Here is a 22,285-nt window from a genome sequence, read left to right on the forward strand (position 1 = left end):
CATATATTTATTTTCATTTCTTGATATTTTTTATGAATCAAATGCAACCGTAAAAATTATCTACTCCGGAGTAATGTTTTCAACATTAGAAGAAATATTATTTTCATATTTTGTCTTCATTCGCTTGTCTGCATAGATGCCGCTGGCCAAACTGGCAGTCACATTGAAGTGTTTGAAATAAATATTATCATATTACAACGAGGAAAATTACCTGGTCTTAAATATTAATTACACGCACAGCTCACTTGTAGCAAAATGGGTTGTTGATTGCTAAAAATGCTTTTTAATGTTTCTCTGCAGGCTTAAGAAAATAGTAGCATTATTCTTTAATTATTCTGTTTCCCAACAATTACGGGTTCCTTTTAGAATTCGACTATTGGAGGTCAACGTTGTGAAATGATATAAAATCTTGTGTTTATCCCTCTGCCATATTCTGGTCCTTAGTTTTCTTTCTCGTTGATAAGTCTCCTACCCGTTTCAGCTGAACATGGGGAATTGCTAGCTGCTGTTGCAAAGTCATGGAGTTAACGTAAACGTAATCATATGAGATGTACCAACGAGACTGGCCGTGTTGTTGCAGAGAAAATCTGCAATTATCAGCATTTCTTTATATTTTTGGGGAGATGATCCATTTGAATCCAGCTTCTCCTCAGATTTAAAATAAAAAGATGGTAGTTGAAACTTGAGCATCAAGGTATAAACTAATGGTAGAATTATTATATAAGGTCAAATGCCAGTTTCATGCAGTAGCTCTTGCTACTTGTCCTTGAATTTTCTCTGTGTGAAGAGAGCCATGGCCACCTCTTTCTGTGATTTATCAACTTCAATTACTACCAATATCCTATCCTCCCTTCTTTGCTTCATTTTCCTCCCATGTGTTTACTCAGTTTCCTTCCAAATATCTCGCTTTGGCGATGATGGAAACATCCTCTATGAAGGAGATGCAGTTCCTTCTGTTGGAGCCATTGAATTCAACAAAGTGAATTACCTATGCCGTGTTGGTCGTGCCATATATGCTGAGAGAGTGCGGCTCTGGGACTCTGACACAGGAAAGCTCTCCGACTTTTCTACTCATTTCTCCTTCATCATTGACACCCGGGGTGCCACGAACTATGGTCATGGTTTGGCATTCTTTCTCGCTCCCGTCGGTTTTCAGATCCCACCCAACTCAGGTGGTGGATTTTTAGGCCTATTTAACACCACAACCAGTGACTCCTCTCAGAATCAAATTATTGCTGTTGAGTTCGACTCTTACTCAAATGAAGAGTGGGATCCTCCATTCGAGCATGTGGGTATCAATAACAACTCGATTGCTTCAGTTACGTCCACTAGATGGAATGCTAGCTTTCACAGTGGAGATACTGCTGATACTTGGATTACCTACAATGCTACTACTAAGAATTTGACTGTGTTCTGGAGCTATGAAGCAAATCCTGTTTTGCAAAGGAATTCCAGCCTTTCTTACCGAATTGATTTGATGGATGTTTTACCTGAGTGGGTCACCATTGGGTTTTCAGCTGCTACAGGTCAGTATGGTGAGCGACATACGCTTCTGTCATGGGAGTTCAATTCAAGTTTGGATATAAAAGAGGCAAGCGGAAAGAATGCAAAAAGGGCTAGGATAATAATTGGTGTAACAGTTTCTGCTGGTGTTTTCATAGCTGTTGGGATCATAGCTTTTGTGAAATTATGGAGGCAGAAGCAGATGAGAAGGGAAACAGCGGAGACAACCAACTTAACATCGATGAATGATGATCTAGAAAGAGGGGCAGGACCGAGAAGGTTTTCTTACGGAGATCTGGTTTCAGCTACGAACAACTTCTCAGAGGAGAGGAAGTTGGGAGAAGGAGGATTTGGAGGCGTTTACAAGGGGTACATAATGGATTTAGATATGGCAGTTGCAGTGAAGAAAATCTCCAGGGGGTCTAAACAAGGGAAAAAAGAATACATTACAGAGGTGAAGATCATAAGCCGGTTGAGACACCGGAATCTAGTGCAACTCATTGGTTGGTGCCATGATCGAGGTGAGTTCCTGTTTGTCTACGAGTTCATGCCCAATGGCAGCCTCGATTTTCACCTCTTTGGAAAAAAGGCTCCTCTCTCCTGGGCCGTGAGATACAAGATAGCTCTTGGCGTGGCTTCTGCCTTACTTTACCTTCATGAAGAGTGGGAGCAATGTGTAGTCCACCGGGATATAAAATCAAGCAATATAATGCTTGATTCCAGTTTTAGTGTCAAGCTTGGTGACTTTGGGCTTGCCCGACTCATGGACCATGAGCTCGGTCCCCAAACAACTGGGTTAGCCGGAACGTTGGGCTACTTGGCACCGGAGTACATAAACACAGGTAAAGCTAGTAAAGAGTCGGATGTTTTTAGCTTCGGAGTTGTTGCCTTAGAAATTGCCACTGGTAGAAAGGCAAGGGATCCTATGAAAAACACATCTGACATGGGTTTGGTGGAGTGGGTATGGAATCTGTATGGAACAGGGCACATTCTTTCAGCTGTTGATGAGAAACTGCATACAGATTTTGACGCCAAGCAAGTGGAGTGTTTGATGATTGTTGGACTGTGGTGTGCTCACCCTGATCGTAGCCTGAGGGCATCAATAAGGCAAGCAATTCAAGCTCTTAAGTTTGAGGCAGTCATGCCAAATCTCCCACCAAAGATGCCTGTTCCCATGTATTATGTGCCTACGCCGGCAGTAAGCTCTGGTGAACCTTTTATAACTAACTCAAGCTTTGAAGAGGGTCGTTAAACAACTAAACCAATATCTCAGTTTGTAATGGTATGTGGGCTATCTAATTTGTCTATGTTTATATTGAAGTTCTTATGTTGTTGTATTCAGCTATTTACCTGGTGCTTGGTTTCACAGACTCTAAAACACACAGAAGCTAGTCTCCTGTCTCCCTTATTTTCATGGATTAGACCAAACCAATTGTCTTACACACATTCACGCAGATCTCTGCCAGTTGGCATGGATTCTGTCAAACTACTATTAGCTACCGTCCATGTGTCACAAACCCAAGAATCCCATATGATCAGGACCTGTACATATTTTTTTCTTTAAAAAGGAGGAAAGGCATTGACGGGCAAAAATTTTAGCTCTTTCCTCGGCAGGCAAGACAGGGAAACATCTTCTAGACTTCATATCTACTCTTAACCGGCCAAGAAAGCTCCAGAGTCAATCTTCTCTGGACCCTTTGGTGCTTATATTTGTCTTCTTTGTGGATTAGCTTGACATAAATATTAATTAATTTTATTGTTTATATTATGTTAGCCTTTTCTCCTCCCTGCATGAATGCTTCGGTGTCCTTGCTGCTAGTATCTCACCTTTGTAAAATTTAATCATGAACTGATGCTAAGAGCTTAAGAAAACCTTCACAAGATTGGTGTAGGCTGGAGCAAGGTAGATCTAGTGGGTTTGCTTATTTATATTGAGAGGGACAAGGTCTGAGACTCAGTGAATTCGTTTGTGTGGTTTAATTTTGTATTTTCAACGTGAAAATTAGGGAGTGGTGGACTCCTTTGCATAAATGAAAGTTTTTACATTAATGTGTGAGATAATAATAATTGTTATCTATATTGACCCATAAAATCTAGGATGACGATGAGACTGATTTTTCGAGCATACGTTTCGCCTTATTCCAATTAGGATGAATTTGAAAAAATGATAAGAAAATTCAAGAAATTTTTATAACCCAAGTACTATTTAGGATGGGTTCCAATGTTATATAATTAATTAATTAAATAATTTTTTATTCAATATAATATATAATTATAATGAAACAAAGTTATATCTGAATTTGATCTAATTAGTGTTTTTTGAAATTTCAAATTCATTGGACTGGAGCGAGATAGGCACTTGAAAAAAGTAACCAACCCAATACCATCCCTATACCAATCATACATAATTGCCCAAGAACAAGGCCTGCCTAAATTTTTAGCATATGGGCATGGACAATAATTGAAAGGCCGGCCGAAAGATCAAAGCCAGATTAGGTAATTTTGTCAGAGATGAAACCCGTTAAATTTGAAAAAAAATCCATTTAAAAAAAAAATTTAAGTCATATTAAAATAAATGAAATAGGTCATGATTGAAATGAACCCACTTTGTTTCCATCCTTATACACAAAGACTAATGATACTTAAACTGGTATGTTGGCCCATATTTGATTTGGTGGGTGTCATGTTTAAGCCTCAGGATTTAGTCCTAATCTTATGTTGGTTGGCTTCGCTATCTGATAAGGATGCTGAAATGTCAAAATTCTTGTGAGAAAACGTTTAAGGCATCTTTTGTAATGTGCCAGAGCTCTGTTACACTTCAGAATATTGTAAGCTGGTTCTGGACCGTGGTCAGAGCAGGTTAAGACTAGTGTTCAGCTTCTGTAGCTGCGGGAAAAATGATAGATCGTGAAATCCATATGGTTATTTGATTATTGGTTTCTTCATACATATATATTCACATTATTTTATACCCATAATTGTTTGATTTTTGGACCGTATTATTTGGGGACTTACCAAATCACATGAAAATTCACTTATATACCCATGTCCCTATTGCTAACCCCTTCCTTAGAAATTACGCTTTCATTTTTTTGTGGTTCGTTTTGTCAACCATGAGAATGACGTTCCATAAATGGGCCAAACAGAAAGAATCAATTTGGAACCGAAGAAATAAAAGAATACTAACTTTATTTTAATTTTCAATTAAATCTACAATTAAAATATGCACCAAATTTAAACCAAAAACAACAAAATAATTAAAATTTCATAAAAAAAATTAGTCAAAGAGAATATCAACCTAAAGTCTCTATCAATTCAACTTAAAAGAATAACCTACCATGGATGTAACATGGAAATTCACGAGATATAAAGAACTAGTTTCACCCATTCAACCTTGGTTGCAAAAGTCATCTTCAATCAAAATTGGTAAGAGAGGCAAGTCCATGCAAGTAATTTATGACCAATTCTTTACATAGAAAATGCTCAAATGAATTTTCTAGTCATATGTCTCATATAATAAATCATATGCTCAAATGTGTAAATAGTATAATAATGAATATTTTGATTGACTTTTGTTCTATTGAATCCTTCAAAGTACTTGTCTATCAATACACCTCAGGTTTTAACTCTTTATAAAATGATGTTAAATTATCAATTAATTCAATTTTTTATAATAAACTGATGACTTAAATTGATCATTATTTATAACTTAAATTAGTTTAACAAATATTATAGAAATGTTGGAATTGGCGTAGAAGTTGTGTTGGAATTGTTAACAATTAAATTATATATTTTTAATAAAATAGTGTAATTGAATTTGAACAAAAAAAGGTTGAATCAAAATATAAAAATTTAAAGTAAATCATATGCTCAAATGTGTAAATAGTATAATAATGAATATTTTGACCGACTTTTGTTCTATAGAATCCTTCAAAGTACTCGTTTATCAATACACCTTAGGTTTAACTCTTTATAAAATGATGTTTTTTTTTTTTTTTTTGAAATAATGATAGATCTTATTAATGAGAATAAATAGAAACATCAGAGGCTAAGATAGCTCCTAATAGAGGTGGAGCATCCCGCCAAAAACTTGGACTAGCAAAAGAGCTTGCTGCTTTTGTAAGAGCATCAGCAGCAGCATTAGTTTGCCTTTTCACATGACATAGAGTAAAACTTTGATTTAGAAATAGAGATCTACAATCTTGAATAAGCATGCCAAATTCAGACCTATCAAGAGCTTTAGAGTAAAATGCATCATAAACACCTTTAGCATCCAATTCTACTATAACATTTGAAACACGCAGCTCCAATAGCCATCTTGCAGCTTCACGTAACCCCAAAGCTTCAGCCTCCTTAGGAGAACTCACACCATTAACAACCTTAGAGTAGCAACCAACAATAGAGCTGAATTCATTTCGTAGAATCACACCAAGCCCGATGGTTTGATGTTCTGAGAAAATCGCTGCATCCACATTACATTTCAACATTCCCGGGGAAGGTTTACTCTATTTGACTTGAGTGTTGGCATTTCCATTAGAAAGCTTTTGATCAGAACCCAATCTTGCATCTAACCAATCTTTTAGGAACGATAAGCTAGCAGAGACTGTTTGAGTAGGAGATAAGGCTCTATTATTCCATAACAAGGAGTTTCTCTACCTCCATATACCCCAAATGATAGACCCAACACGCCCCACCACTTCTTTATCAACATTAGCTAGGAGCATGAAAAACCAGTCAAGAAAAGAAGAGACACCATTAACTGAGGGAATCAAGTCAACTTGTAACCAACATGAAAGAGCAAACGGACAGGAGAGAAAAAGATGCATTAAATCCTCCTCATGTCCTCCACAGAGTACACACGTATTAGTCACAGGCATACCTCATGCACAGAGAGCAGACCTGGTAGGTAGACATCCTTTGCAAGCACACCATAGACATAATTTTATCTTTGGTGGGATAGACAAATCCCATAGCATATTCCATGCTATAGGCCATGAAGGCAAATTACCATGCAAAGAAAGCCATCTCGCTATACGATACCCTGATTTCATTGTGTAGTTTCCATGATTGTCCCAATGCCAAATGAGCGAATCAAGTGGCGACTTCGAGCTCAAAGGAATACTAGCAATGGCTTGAGCATCCCTAGGTGAAAATATCTTCCCAAGTAATTCCACATCCCACTCCTTACAGTCATGGATCCAGAGATCATGAACTTTTAAGTGAGCTAAGTCATGAATAATAGGAGTTTCAACTTTAAAGTTTTCCGCATCCCTAAGCCAAGGGTTGTTCCACACATCAATACTACAACCATCTTTAATTCTCCACCTACTACCCTTTAAGAGAACAACTCGAGAACTCCATATCCCTTTCCAAGTAAAACTTGGATTATGGCCCAGACGGGCTGAAAGAAAATCCCAAGAACGGTAATATCTAGCTTTGAGGAGTCTAGCAATAAGAGAATCTAGTTTAGTGATCAAGTTCCACCCTTGTTTGCCTAGCATGGCTAGGTTGAAATCACGGAGATTACGAAAACCCAGTTCACTTTCTTCTTTCTAAAGGCATAATTTATCCCAACTGAGCCAATTAATACGCCTTCCTCCATCAGACTTCAGGCCTCACCAAAAAGTGTTCATCATTTTTTGTAACTCTTCACTTAGAGAAATCGACAATAAAAAAGTGCTCATACAATATGAAGGAATAGTCTGACCAACTGCCTTGATCAAGATTTCCTTACCTGCCTGAGAGAGCAACTTACTCTACCATCCTTGTAAACGCCGCCACAATCTATCATAGAGAAAACCAAACACAACTCTTTTACTCTTATCAAAGAGGGAAGCCCAAGATATCTTCTAGTGTTAAGAGGAGTGGAAACGCCAAGAATATTAGAGATAAAATCTCTATCCAAAGAAAAGACATTTATGCTAAAAAAGATACCTGATTTTTGAAAATTAATAGCTTGCCCCGAATCAAATTCATACTTAGCAAAAATAGTGTGCATGGTTGAACTCTCTACTGCATCAGCTCTAAAAAAAAAGAAACTATCATCGGCAAATAAAATATGTGAGATCTTAGGAGCACCTCTACAAATCCTACAACCATGAATAACACACCACCTCTCTGCTTGCTTAATGAGGGAAGACAAACCTTCTGCACAAATAATAAATAAATATGGCAACAGAAGGTCTCCTTGTCTTAGCCCGTGTCTAGGAGAAAATGGCCCAACTAGCTCACCATTCACAGAGACAGAATAGGAAACAATAGAGACACACAACATTATCCACTCCACCCACTTAAAATCAAAGCCCATTCTCAACATGATAGCTTTGAGATAGTCCCAACGTATTCTATCATAAGCCTTGCTAATGCCAATTTTGAGAGCCACATCCCCAATCTTGCCATGAGTTTTTCTTTTCATGTAATGAATAAGCTCAAAGACAACTACCACATTGTCTGTGATAGCCCTACTAGGAACAAAAGTTGATTGAGATTCATCAATTAAAACAGGAAGGAAAACTTTCAACCGATTGGCCAAAACTTTTGCTATAATTTTGTAAAGGACATTACAGAGAGCAATAGGCCGAAGATCCCTCATTGAGACAAGATTATCATTTTTTGGAATCAATGATAGTCTCATTTAAAGAAGCTGGAAACTCATTGTTGTTTAACCAAGAAGAGCAAGCATGAAAAATATCCTTGCCAATAAGATGCCAAAAATGCTGAAAGAAAGCAGGATTGAAACCATCCGGTCCTGGTGACTTGTCAGGATGCATTTGTTAAACTGCAATGGAGAATTCTTCAAAAGAAAAAGGAGATAGCAAGTTTGCATTATGAGCCGCAGTTACCCTATTGTCCACATAGCTCAAATTCGGCAGAGAAATATTTCTTTTCATAGCAAAAAGAGTTTTAAAATATGATAAGGCCACCTGACACAGATTAGGTTGATCCTCCCACCAGGTCCCCATGTCATCCTGCAGTTTATTAATTTTATTGGCTCTCTTCCTTGCACTAGCTACTACATGAAAATAGCGTGTATTCATGTCCCCCCCTTGCAACCAATGACTTTTTGCTCTTTGTTTCCAAAAAAACTCTTCTTGCATAAGAACATTAGATAAAACAGTTTTATAATCTTTTAAAACTTGACTGTCCGTAGGCCCATCCTTGTCCCTATATTGCTCAATACACCTTTTGTAATGGGATATTTTATTCTTGAACTTGAAAGCATGTTCCCGGCCCCACTCTTTTAAAGCAAAAGAGCAAGTATGAATTTTGTCTATCAGGCTCACAACATGAGGAGATCTCCATGCATTTGACACTACAAAATCCAGTCCATCCTCCTTGAGCCATCCATTCTCAAACCGAAACCTGTGTTTATAAACACAAGAAAACTTGTCCACCGTAATCAACTCAATTGGGGAGTGATCAGAGATAGTAGTTACTAAATTATTTAGCTTTGCATTAGAAAAAAGATTAAGCCAAGATACATTTACTAAAGCCCGATCAAGACACTCCTCAACCCAGTGACTTGACCCACGACCTCTTTCCCAAGTGAAAGGATACCCCTTGAGAGAAAGATCTTGAAGTTGATGGTCTGAAAGAGCTTCACAAAAACCTCTAATTAACCATGGAGGATGTGGGACATTGCCTATTTTTTCTTCATTACAGACAATATCATTAAAGTCACCCAAACAACACCATGGAAGAGAGGAAGCAGAATAGAGAGACCGAAGAAGATTTCAAGACAAATGTCGTTGGCTTCTATCCGAGAAACCATAGAAACCAGTAACTCTCCACCGAAGACCATCCTCCTCTGAGACTTCCATATCTATATGTGATTGAGAGTAACTCAACAAAGAAAACATCCCTGCATTCCTCCATAGAAAAGCCAAACCCCTTCCACGTCCCACACGATCAACACAGAAAGCACCTTCAAAACCCAGCTTAGACTTCAACTTCTCAACTTGTGCTGAATGTACAAGAGTTTCAATAAGAAAAATAAAATCAGGCTTGCGAGATTTGTTGATCTCACATAGAGCTAGAACTGTTCGAGGGTTGCCTAGCCCTCGACAGTTCCAACTAATGCCTATCATGGCTGTTGGAAGGCCTGGTTACCAGGTCCCGCCAATGAAATGTCGGTAGTGGAGCTTGTTTCCAGCACCCTGTTAGCAGCCCCTGCAACTTGACTCACAGTGGCCCGTTCTCTAGAATCAATAGCCATGCTATCTGAATGGCCTGAAAAAAATAGCTCGGCCCTTCTGCGTTTTTTATCCTCCACAATCTCTAGCCCATTTTCCTTAAAGCCCATGTTATCACCTCCTGAAGTAATCACGTGACCATCTGCATAAGAGGAACCAGTTGGCTTGGTAGTGCACGTGGGAAAAGTTTGTAATCCATGCAATATTTGCAGCAACCTGTTAGCAGTTTGAAAATCCTTGATCCCACCAGACTCGGAGCTGATTACTCCTTGAATGGAAAAATCAGATCCATATCCTGATCCCATAGCAATATTACCATACCCGGAATCGTCTGCATGCGTAGAATTCTCCATTGTTTCCCACAACCATCGCTCTCCACCATATTCGGAACCTCTTCTCATTGGAACACAAAGATTCGGACTCCATTCTCTTTTGATCTCACCATCGGTTATAGAGAAAAACTTATCACAAAATTTTTCTGAATGCCCTAGCATGTCACACGAATAACAGAAAGTGCTCAGCTGTTCATATTTGAAGTGAACCAAGGACCACTCCCCTTGAGGTTTTCGAATTCTCTTCCACCTTTTTAATGGCTGCATCACATCCAGAAGAACTCTGATACGCATGAAATTTCTCCACAGGCCAACATTGTTATTTATATCGTAGTCAACAAATTTTCCAATAAAGTTGCCAAGTTGCTTACCAACATTAAGAGACATAGACCCCACTGGAATATCATATACTTGAATCCAAAACAAAACATGAAATAAAGGTATAACAGTTGGAATTGCACCTTGTTTTAGATGGTGGACAATGAGTAGGTGGTTGTTAAAAGTCCACGGACCTCCCTCAAGAACTCTCTTCAAATCAACAATATGGAAAAATTGGAAAAGGAAAAGTTGTTTGTTGATTTCTTTGATACAGATACCTTTTTCGGGTCTCCAAACACTGGCAAGGCGATGTTTCATAGCATTAAAATTGATCATCCGATCAGTGAGAAACCTTCCAATGAGACATAGATCAAAAGACTGAGTAGTGCTCCCATCCTCACCTGTATCAAGAACAAGTTCCTCCTCCTCATCAACTGAGAGTGAGAGATTTTCCAGTCGAGAATCCATAATAGAAGCAAGCACGACCTTCATAGAAAGAAACAAATGGTAGGAGAAAAAAGCAGAAACTCTCACAAGGGGAGAGACAAATCGAAAACTCTCACAAAAGGAGAGACAAAACGATATTAAATTATCAATTAATTCAATTTTTTTTAATAAACTGATGACTTAAATTGATCATTATTTATAATTTAAATTAGTTTAACAAATATTATAGAAATGTTGGAATTGGCGTAGAAGTTGTGTTGGAATTGTTAACAATTAAATTATGTATTTTTAATAAAATAGTGTAATTGAATTTGAACAAAAAAAAAAGTTGAATAAAATATAAAAATTTAAAATTTATTATTTTTTAAATATAAATGAAAAAATAAAAAAGAAACAGGGTTTAGGTATATTTAGTAATTATTTTCAAAAATATTTTTCTATTTAATAGAAAAAATAGAAAACATGTTTGGTAATCAAAAAGTATTTTTTATTTTATTTTTAAAAACAGAAAACATGATGTTTCAGATAATATCTTTTAGTTATTTTATATTATTTTTACTTATTTTTCAAGACCTATTTTAAAGAATAATTATTCAAACATGTGGGATGATTAAAAATAAAATATTAGACATACAAATTATTTTTAAAACATATTAAAAAATATTTTAGGTTTCCAAATAGACTTTTGTTTTATAAAATATTATAAAATAATTTTTAAAAACTACATTTTTTTTAAATTTAAAAACAATTACCAAATAGACCATTTTTATACTTTCCCGTCGTATTTCCTACCAAATTTGCCTTATTCTTCTTGGTCTTTTCCATTATTTCTTCATACGGTGTTTTTTGTTTTAAAAAAAATTTAAAAAAATTTCAAGTAAATTTTAAGAAACACTAATATTTAAAGATAAAGAATTGAATTATTAAGTTGTTTGTTTGAATACTTCTTACTTTTTATTTTAAAAAATATAAAATGATAATAGCTCCATATAAATTTTTAGACTTGACTTAAAAAAAAACGAATAATTTCAAAAGCTGTTTAAGAATTATAATCTTCTACATAGATGTTATAATTTTTACTTTTATAACAAAAAATGGAAATTTTTATTTGAAAAATAAAAAATAATAGTACTTTCTATATAAAATAGAGGAATTTGTAGAAACTTAAAAGATTAAAAAATTCAAGCTATTCAATTTTTTTTTATTATATTAAATTTTAAGGTTTAAAAAGGTAATTTTTAAAGGTATATGGTAAGTTTTGTATAAAAATTCTCTCTTTTTATTTAATAATTTTTATTTTTAAAATAAAAATAAAAAACTTTATTTGGGAAGTGTTTTTAAAACTGTTTTAAAAAATGGATTTTGATAGCAGGTTTTAAAAACTGTTGTACTATATTTTGTAAAAAAAAAAACCTATTTGGAAATTTAAAATAATTTTAACTTATTTGTTATATTTTTAAATATATTTGAAGGATAATTTGTATTTATTGTACGTTATTTTTAATCATTTCTTATATTTATATAATTATTTTAAAAAATAAATAAAAACAGTTAAAAGATATTTTATCAAAACATCATATTTTCTTTACATGTACCAAACACTTTCCTATTAGCCTCTTCCAGCCGGCCGTGGCCCAAACTGTGAAGTAGTTTGATCATTAATAATTTAGAAAGTCCTCTGACTATACCATCCAACGCAGTATCACATTATTTTATACACATAATTGTTTGATTTTTGGACCGTATTATATGGGGAGTTACCAAATCACATGAAAATTCACTTATATACCCATCTCCTATTGCTAACCCCTTCCTTAGAAATTACGCTTTCATTTTTTTGTAGTTCGCTTTATGTTGAAATGGGCCAAACAGAAAGAATCAAATGCAGAGATACGCAGGTCCCAGTGTTTTTCATTTGAGCCAAGTACAAGTTTACATCTATTATATCCTGCCTATCACTGTCATTGAAGATTTCAGTTTATTTCTCCTTTCCCAGTATTCCACATTCATGATGGGTATAGCAAGATTCATGGTCCCATACCCGATTATTTTTAAGGGTTTTTATTGTATTATTTAAGATCTCTATCAATTCAACTTCCTGCCAACCATGTCCGGATTGCTTTACCACTATATTTGAATGTCGTACACGTTCATCCTGTGGAAATTTGCTATTTGGTCATTTCCATTTTTCCCGGCTTACCAATTGTGGCCAATCGGTAGTTTTTTAACATCAGCCCTCCGGTTGATCGGGCAATTAAACTGATCAGAAGTCCCAAACAATTTGAATGTGCTTTCCAGCAATGGCAGTTTTATTCAAAGGACCACTAGATTTCCTAAAAATATTGCTTGACTTGCAAGACTCAATAGTACAGAGATTTCATGAAGGAAACAGTAAGGAAACTCAGACAGTTGGAACAAAGAGCAGTAATGTCAACCTACACATGAATCCCCATGGAATTAGTGCTTATTATCACACCATCATCACAAGCTATGTCTCCTTGGAACAGTACGGATTTTGTGATAGCCATCTTCTTGTTTTAAATTCCTTCTGTCACCCCAGTTTCATTCGACATCTCCTGTTTCAATCAAGGTATTCATGTACCATACCATGGAGGTGCTAGTGCTACAGACAACACAATCCAAATAAATGGAAGCCGTTTTGATAAGAACTCACTTGCCAAGCATTCTACAGAGAACCAGTGCATCTGTGGGATAAGGCCACAGGAAAGTTTACTGACTTCAACACTAGTTTCTCCTTTGCTATAGACTCTCAGGTTGAGTTCCTTCCTGGTGATGGGCTTTCTTTCTTCCTTGTCCCAAATGGTTCCAATGTCCTTCCTGGTCCAAATGATGGTCCACTTAACTTGACGAAAAATCAGACTGTTGCCTTGGATATTGTTGATCTTCCCAACTACTGGGACCCGAGTATGCAGCCTGTGGGGATAAATAACAAGTCTGTCAGGGTTGTGAAATATGTGAGATGCTTCATCAGTGATACAAAAAGAGCTAATGTGTCAATCAGTTTTAGCGCCAGGACTGAACTTCTATGAACTTCTATGTATCTTTTTGATTCATGATGCTTACCCTGATTTTAGTGGAAACTCGACCCTTTGTAGAGTAGTTGATCTGAGAGCATACTTGCCAGAATGGGTCATTGTTGGATTCTCAGCTGTAGTGAGGGAGTCTGAGTCAGTCCAGATACATAGCATTTATTCATGGCAATTCTATTCAATCTTAAAAGTTGTTGAAGCTGAAAAAACAGGGGCAGGATCTTTAGGAGGCCTTCCAAGTTCAAGCATCGCCGGCTGCAAAAAGAGAAGGAAGCTCAATCTGGCTGCGAAATCAGCGATTGCTGCTTGTGTTCTCATTGGTGGTGCTTGTTTTCTGATTGGTGGATATATTTTGCTACGGTTGAGGTCACATAAAAAGACAGATAGAGGAAGTCAGAATAATGTTGTAGCGGACGACAATGTGGTCATGGATAGCCCTACAGATGATGAACTCGAAAAGGGAACCGGCCCAAAGGGGTTCTCTTATAGTGAACTGGAGAATGCTACAAATGGCTTCGCTGACGAAGGGAAGCTTGGGCAGGGAGGATTTGGAGATGTCTACAGAGGCGTGTTGAGTGATTTGAACTTACACGTTGCCGTTAAGAGGATCTCCAGAAATCCAGACAAGGAAGAAAAGAGTACAAGTTGGAGGTGACGATAATAAGCAGATTGAGGCATAGAAATTTAGTGCAGCTCATGGGTTGGTGCCATGAAAGAGGTGAATTCCTTCTCGTCTATGAGTTTATGCACAATGGCAGCCTCGATTATAATCTCTTCCATGGGAAAAGCATACTCTCGTGGGAAGTGAGGTAAAAGATAGCACTTGGCTTGGGCTCTGCATTGTTATACCTGCATGAAGATTCGGAACAGTGCGTGGTGCATGGAGATATTAAATTCAGCAATGTAATGTTGGATACAAATTTCAACACCAAGCTTGGAGACTTCGGCCTAGCACGGCTTGTAGATCATGCCCAAGGTTGGTACACCACAGGGTTGGCTGGTACTTTTGGCTACATGGCACCATAGTGCATTAGAACTGGAAAGGCTAGCAAGGAATCAGATATATTCAGCTTTGGAGTGGTGGCTCTGGAAATTGCATGTGGCAGGAGAGCAGTGGAACCTGAGATGGATGAGCGGCAGGTAGTGCTGGTACCATGGGTGTGGGAGATCTACGGAAAAGAAAGCCTTGTTGATCCTGTGGATCAGAGACTGTGTGGGGACTTTGATGGGAAACAAATAGAGCGTTTGATGATTGTGGGATTGTGGTGCGCTCACCCTGATCACACTCTGAGGTCTTCTATAAGGCAAGCAATGCAGGTTCTCAATTTTGAGGCGGGGATGCCAAATCTTCCAATGAAGATGCCTGTTGCCACCTATATTTATGAGCCTAACTCCTGGATTTGCACTACTAGTGAGCCTTCCATGACATTTTCCGGCGCCAATGTGGGTCGCTGAATAATTGGTGATTCTTCCACTAGATTTCTGAGATTCATTTTCTTACAGTGTAATTCTTATTATCATGTTCACTAGAAGGAAAAAATTATGTATAGTTGTTAATGATTCATGCACAAGTATTTGGTTTTTTTACTAGAAAGGCAGCGTGATATATATATATTGTATGCATGAAAGAAAGAAAGGAATTTAAACCAGAAAGAAGGCCAAGAAGTTGAGGTTCTTGCTTGTAGGTTGTGGTTTTAGGTCATGTAGATATGTAGGCTTGGCTTCAATGCCAACATCTTTCTGAAATCAAGAATGTCTCACCCTTATTTATGCTATTAACAAATTAAATTCTTTACTGATTTTTTTCATTCTTGAGCCTGCAATTCTACAATATGGACGTGAGGATCTGTGTCATATTTATGGCCTTGGCTTCAATGTGTGCTTTGAGGAGGACCTTCCAAACGGATGTAATCATACATTACTCCTTGGAAAGCCTCTTGATTTCTTGGCTGATGCAGAAAGATTGTGTTGCGCCCATTCACAAATAGGGATCCTGGTAGAGCAGCAGTGAAAGAGCGCTGCACCCCATGAATCCCATGTCTCGCAATGGCGTTATCTCTCCCTGTTAGTCCTGTTGTAAAGTCGGGCCTGATGGCGTCTCTGCGGTTCACCCGAACCTTGGAACACATCACGTTGTCAAAACTAAATTAGACGAAACTTAAGAAAAAAGAAATGGCATTGAAAACTTCTCATGGGCTTTCCGAGAGAAGTTGATGGGGTTGGAATTTTGTTTAATTTACCTGAACTTCAGCCATATGAGCAGCTGCCAACACCAATCGGAGTTTATAAGTTCCGGCTTTGTCCACCTTTGGAAGATCAAATACAATCTGCCATGTGGTTGCCTTGAGTTTTCCATCTGGTAATCTCCTGCAAAGCAGTATTGGAAGAAGCACTTGCAAAGTTAACAAACTAGAGATGGACACGCTTGCTAATTAACATGAGCAACGAACAAAATCTTTTTGATAATCATTGATGCCAAACCCACACCTTAACACATGAGCAAAGAACCAGTCTTTTGCATAATCACTAGTGCCAACTGTGAAGACAAGATCGTTCTCAGGATATAACTCTGCATACCTCTCCCATAATCCATATTGTCGGAACCTGTTAGTTGGAAAACCATTAGGGTAAGGGAGTAGTGCAAGTTAGTTACAATATGATTGTTCAAAGCTAGGAGTATTAATCATGTTGGTGAGAGCTTACTTGTCCTGCTCCAAGTATAATGTGTTAATGTTCTTGGTGACATTGGGCACGTAGAATTCGGCAGCATGCCGGTTGGGGATGCCGATTTCCCAGAGTGTAGGGCCATCTCTTGGAGGCTTGAATACAAGAGGAGGCAGTTTGGTTACAGATCCTGCATTAGTTTGGTAGTCAATCAAGTTGTTTGTTGATCTTCTTCACATGCAATGTAATTCTGTTTAATTGTTGAGAGAGATTATAAAGACATAATAATATAAATTTCTTCCAACTATTTCACTGAAAGATGCCATTGGCCATTCTGTTAAAAACCCTTGGCATTACATTTTGATTAGCACCAAACCATGAAATAGACTGTGGGGTTGAGTACCTGGAGTAACGGTAACAGTAGCTTCATACATGTAATTTCCCATAACACCAGAGACCCATGCGTGCAAATTATAGGCCCCAGGTAGGACGGCTTTAATGAAGAAATTCCCATGCTCATCTGTTCGAGTCCAGAACTGATAACCCTGAAAACACACATAAAACAATACAATTTTACGGAAAATTGGTGCTCCATCACACTTTAGTTCGTTGTTTAAATTAAGGAGTCTGATCATTTAAAATAATTCTGTATCACCTCATTTAGGACTATATATCTAGGGCTAATCATTACCCTTAATCACTTGTCTAAAAGTAATTTCTACTATCGCTTGTATCATCTTATAAAATTGTATTTGACTTATCATATCCTCAACTGATGTAATTACATACAATTCCGTAAATGGAAGTCTCGATCTTTAGAAAATGAATTGAAGAAATTTGTGTTTCCTTATGCCTTGTTATTATTTCATGGTATCAGAGTCCATGTGAGTGACATTAAATCCCAACATCTTCCATTCTCATAGAACCAAACTCCAAACAAGTCTCCATTTTTTCCAATACCTTCAACCACTCAACATCAATCAAACTTCACATAAATGATCACTTGTTGTTGGAGAGTTTCATATATGCAACGAATCCAAATTCTATAAACTTCAACTTTTGGAAAAATTGATAATTTAATATGGTATTAAAATTTTCTTTGGTGGAAAGTTATATGTTCAAATCTCACTAAGTCAACGCATGTTTATTTTTTTAATTTAATAAGTGCAATGTAAGCTTTTTAAATAAATAAATAAAATGTTATATATGAAGGAGGTGTTATTGGAGAGCGTAACATTTATTAATAAACATGATGGATCCAAATTCTTCGGGTTTAAACTTTTAGAAAAATTGATTGTTCCACATGTTAACAAATACTATCCGTGATTGAGATCTATGGTCAAAATTGAGACCTATGGTCTTAAGAGATCATATCTTGGGAGCTAGCAAATGTCCTTCTAAGTATTAAAAAAACCAAGAGAATTGGAAACCACTTGCCGTAGAGGTCACGAGTACTCACAGTAATTAAGGTCTATGGTCTTAAAAGATCAAATTTCAACCTCATCTAGAAGTATCTAGAGTTGATCAATATCTTGAGGTAAATACCAGAAGATTAATTAGATGTCTTAATGAAACTCTCGCTATCCCTTGTATTTATCTTGGAATTGTATATGAATTATCTCATCCTCATTTGATGTAATTATACATAATTTATGAATGGAAGTCTCAATATCCAGTCTAAGTTGATTCTGGTACAAACCTTGGTTTGGTATTCCCATGATCTTGCATCTCCTGGTGCAGCCAAACCCACATGTGCAAACCTTGCGGGCCCATTCCCAACTTTGAGGTATCTGAAACAATAATATAAAGTCACTTCCTTCATAATATTAATTAATCGCAGTATCTAATCAGTGCAGAAAGCTAAGCGACATACTCGTCTTGGATTGATAATTGACCGATGACAGATCCACGTTGATCAGACTTAAGGAAGTCTGGTGAGTGTGGGAAGCTATATGGCCAACTTATAATTTCTTTCCACGTCTGATTAACGCATATAACATGAATCAATGGAAATCATATGAGGCCCCGCACAAGAATAACTACATATGAAATAGTAGTACCTGTTGTTTAGCATCGCCCCACAGCGACGTGGCTTTTGTTTTGTCTGAAACCGAGTTTAGATGGATGAAAACAGGACCAAAAACCTTCTTCCATGGCTCTCCATTTTCAAATGTAACATTTAGAGGAACTCCAGTGTAATGAGCACTCATAAGCATCTGTGCATCAATTGCCATAAATTTTAGAAATAACTTTTAATTTTCAAAAGATACGATACGATTGTTAAGATCACATACAGAGAGGCAGATGGGGCCAACGTGGCCAGTAAGATCTTGCTTGAGAGGTCCAGCCGTACGGAACTCATAACTGGGTGTGATGATCCAGAATCCTATTCCTGAGTTTAAGCTGATCCACCCATGCACCCTGTCATTTTTGCTTTCACTTGAGTATTGGTATTTATCATCCACCTCTCCTTCCAACTCAGAATTCAATGGGTTTTTCAACAGAACAGCTTCTGGGTAGGCAAGGGATTGACCTCTCTCTCGGTCTGCAATCGTCGGCATTATCCTTTGCCTGGTGTCTGAGATTGCCATGTATTGAAACCTAACCATTCATTTCAAATACCACGTTAACAATTTTGCCTGCCAACTTTCCTTAATTTAATATCAAACATTAACACTTGCTTTTTCCTATGAAATCTCACAGAATTATAATAATAATTACCACTTTTGAGAAAGCTTGAAAACAATCCTGGTTTCCCAGAGAAACATGCCAGGCCATCCTTTCAAGCGTTCGTATATGGCGTATGTGTAGAACCCGGAGGAGCCACTCAGCATTACATACCTGCAAACCCGTTAGCACTATGAACACATTTTTTTCTCATTGTCAAAAAGAGGGGCACGCATGTTAAGGCTTGCACAGCACCTTTTGTCTACATTTAAAGCAGGCAATGGGTCCGAAGATTTCCATGTTGTCTTGAATGAAACCTCAACTTGATTATTAGTTTGCATTATAACCTGGAATCGGTCTCCTAAAATCCTGCAGCAAAAATCATTTACATGGCTTCAGTTGGAAACAAATGCATTCTTTACATCTTCACTAATATTACCTATATCCATAAAATCATGACCGAAGACGAGACCAAAGAAAGAGAGGAATGGACAGTGCTTACATCGATTGTTTACCGTTACTACCATTCACGTCTTCCCAGGAGCAATCCCAATACCTGGTTGAATTGATTTATTGATTCAATCATGACAAATTTATCCAAACGAAAAAAAGGGTCATGTTTGCCATAGGATGTAGCCTTCTAATGGATTGATAGGAAAAGTTGCATACCCTCTATCATCTCTATCGAGACTATCATCAAGCAAATTCTCCACTCCATGGTATTTTATTCCCCGTAAATTACCATAGGGACGTGACACAGTGATTTTCACAATGCCATTGTTCATCTCCACCTGAAACATATTTTCATTATAAAGAAAGTTAAAATTAATTTCTTCTGCTTAGAAGAAAATCAATTTGGCAATTCCTGATTTAGCATTTTATAATTGTTTTCTTTACTTCATGTTTGTGTATAATCAGTTTGACCCCACTATTTGATCCTTCAGCAGAGATGTTTCTCAAAATATTCCTGCAACTTTAACAAAATAAATAAGTTAACTGATCACAATATGGTAGAAAATGAAAACCACTCCTTCCAAAAAATTAAGGAATTTTTGACAAGAATGTAAATAAACATGTTACTTTAAATAGGTTCTTCTACAAGAAAGAACCTTGTGGGATACTTCAGATGACAGTGACTGAGAAGAAAGAATTGAATCATTACTGAAAACCAAACCAGCAAACCCCATTGCCTCTTCCAAACTACCTCCATTTTCAATAAAAAAATCCTGCAAAAACATGCACACATCACTAAAAAAACCTGCTGCACTTCTGGGCTCTCTTTTCCCTTTAGTTTGATTCATTCATCTTAGAAGTAGAGAAGGAACAAAATTCATAAAAATGAAGAACTTACGAGGATGAGAGGATGAGAACTAGGATTGTCTTGCAATGGTTGCAACTTTGGGCTTTGGTTTCATTTGAAAAATTTAATAGCTTGAAAAATGTGAAAATGCAGTACTATTTAATTTCCGGCCTTATGACTGCAAACCGAGAAGGCTGTAGTAGGTAAATATAAAAGCATATAACTAAATTGCCCGAGGACAATAAAAATAATAACTGTTGTTAAATTAAGACGCACGGTTAGTCGATAGATTTTTCTATTCTGGCTACTGCATCTTTATGTTACTATTGATTTCAAAACTAATTACATGGGGGAAAATCCAAGCTTACATATGGAAAAAAATCTGTGAAGAAAGAAAGAATTATAAATGGACATAATGAATGAAAAGGCAAGATTAAAATTGAGAGAATTCAATGAAAAGAAAAAAAAAAATATTATATATATATATATCAAATATATATTGTTAATATTAGACAAAATCTGATTAATTGGTAATAAAGCCAAACAATATTTGGTGTGATTCTGTTGAAAGAACAATTCCATGTAGACAATTCAAAAGATTTGATAAGTTGGATGTCGCATGTAACTTGGAAGACTTCACCATTTGCTAGGTGAAAAGTGAAGATGTTGAGTTGCAAATTTGAGAACCAATATGATAGTGATTTGAACCATCAAACTTTTAGTACTTACAAATGTCTCTATTTCAAGGTGCATATGCATGTGAATTTGTCATTTCCATGGCATAAGATATTTTTCCACATATTTAGAAAAAATATGTATAGTTTTAGAAGATATCATTTTAATTTTTTATTTGGTATATATTTAATGAAATTACTATGACAAATAAAAATTTCTATTATTAATATTTCTTTTCCATCAAATGCTTAATGTAACCATTTTTCTGCTTATCTAAAGATGAATTGAATGGGCGTTGTTGAACAAGACAATCCCCATTTGGTTGATTAAGAATACTTAATGAATTTGCTTGTTATGATTTAAATTAAATAAATATATTATTTAAAAATTTTGAAAATAAAATATTTATACCCATCATACATGCTAAATATGAAAATAATATAGGAAAAAGAAAATAATAAAATTTTCAATAATAAAATAATATAATATATAATTATTGAAATATGGATTTGTTTAAATAATAGAATTCTATTTCATTCTTCAATATAATTTTCAACCATTAAATAATATATTTTAATGATAAATAAAATTTAAAATATTAGTAATTTAATAAATTTGAATTTCAACTTTATTATGATTTAATTTTTAATGTTAAAATTGATTTGGCATTTGTGGAAATTTTAATCTCCACTTTTCAAAGTATATAGAAAAATTTAGGCTTTTGGATGTAAATATAAAAAATAAAATGAAAGTATGGATAAATGAGATCAAGTTGTAAGACAATAAAATCTAAATGAGATCAAGTTATAAGACAATAAGATCTAATGGGGCATCCTTTTTTCATTTAAAATCTATTTTTTTTTAAGTGTTCTTAGTACAATAGTTGTTTAATTTGATACATTTTCATAATTAATATTTAAAATTATTTATTCTTTTATAATAATATAAAATACCATTAATTACCTTAATGATGATTATAATATAATATTTTTCTTCGATACGCCTAACAATCTCTAGCTCTTGCCATTGAATGTGTATATATAATGAGAATTTTAATTCATTTACATATTAAAAAGTTAAACTTATTCACTGTTTATTTTAAATAAGATATTATTAACAATTATATTTTAAATTATT

At 35.9% G+C, this 22,285-nt stretch overlaps 2 protein-coding genes and 1 pseudogene across 2 annotated transcripts; 2 read left to right on the forward strand and 1 right to left on the reverse strand.

Moving 5' to 3' along the window:
* Positions 1-766: 766 nt before the first annotated feature.
* On the forward strand, positions 767-3,266 carry LOC117917929 (L-type lectin-domain containing receptor kinase IX.1). The gene has a single exon (XM_034834397.1). It carries the CDS (start codon positions 794-796, stop codon positions 2,753-2,755), a length of 1,962 nt encoding a protein of 653 aa, XP_034690288.1. The 5' UTR covers positions 767-793; the 3' UTR covers positions 2,756-3,266.
* A 9,826-nt stretch (positions 3,267-13,092) lies between these two features.
* LOC117917340 lies at positions 13,093-15,297 on the forward strand (annotated as a pseudogene).
* A 416-nt stretch (positions 15,298-15,713) lies between these two features.
* Positions 15,714-20,360, reverse strand: LOC117917342 (rhamnogalacturonate lyase-like). Its single transcript, XM_034833586.1, has 14 exons — positions 20,283-20,360; positions 19,843-19,964; positions 19,676-19,729; positions 19,429-19,542; positions 19,228-19,347; positions 18,801-19,107; positions 18,567-18,722; positions 18,380-18,486; positions 18,206-18,296; positions 16,910-17,051; positions 16,546-16,696; positions 16,330-16,446; positions 16,083-16,209; positions 15,714-15,959 (listed from the first exon to the last, which is right to left on the reverse strand). Exons 1-14 carry the CDS (start codon positions 20,358-20,360, stop codon positions 15,714-15,716), a joined length of 1,932 nt encoding a protein of 643 aa, XP_034689477.1.
* Between the last annotated feature and the right edge of the window lie 1,925 nt (positions 20,361-22,285).

Source organism: Vitis riparia, chromosome 7, assembly GCF_004353265.1.
Source record: "Vitis riparia cultivar Riparia Gloire de Montpellier isolate 1030 chromosome 7, EGFV_Vit.rip_1.0, whole genome shotgun sequence".
Classification (NCBI taxonomy): Eukaryota; Viridiplantae; Streptophyta; class Magnoliopsida; order Vitales; family Vitaceae; genus Vitis; species Vitis riparia.

Excerpts from the sequence above, each read along its gene's own strand:
- LOC117917929 (XM_034834397.1), top strand. The coding sequence starts at position 794 with ATGGCCACCTCTTTCTGTGATTTATCAACTTCAATTACTACCAATATC.
- LOC117917342 (XM_034833586.1), bottom strand. The coding sequence starts at position 20,360 with ATGGGGTTTGCTGGTTTGGTTTTCAGTAATGATTCAATTCTTTCTTCT. Across the intron at positions 18,297-18,379 it reads CAATTATCAATCCAAGACGA|ATACCTCAAAGTTGGGAATG; the intron begins GTATGTCGCTTA and ends TTATTGTTTCAG. Across the intron at positions 16,210-16,329 it reads TTCTTTGCTCATGTGTTAAG|GAGATTACCAGATGGAAAAC; the intron begins GTGTGGGTTTGG and ends ACTGCTTTGCAG.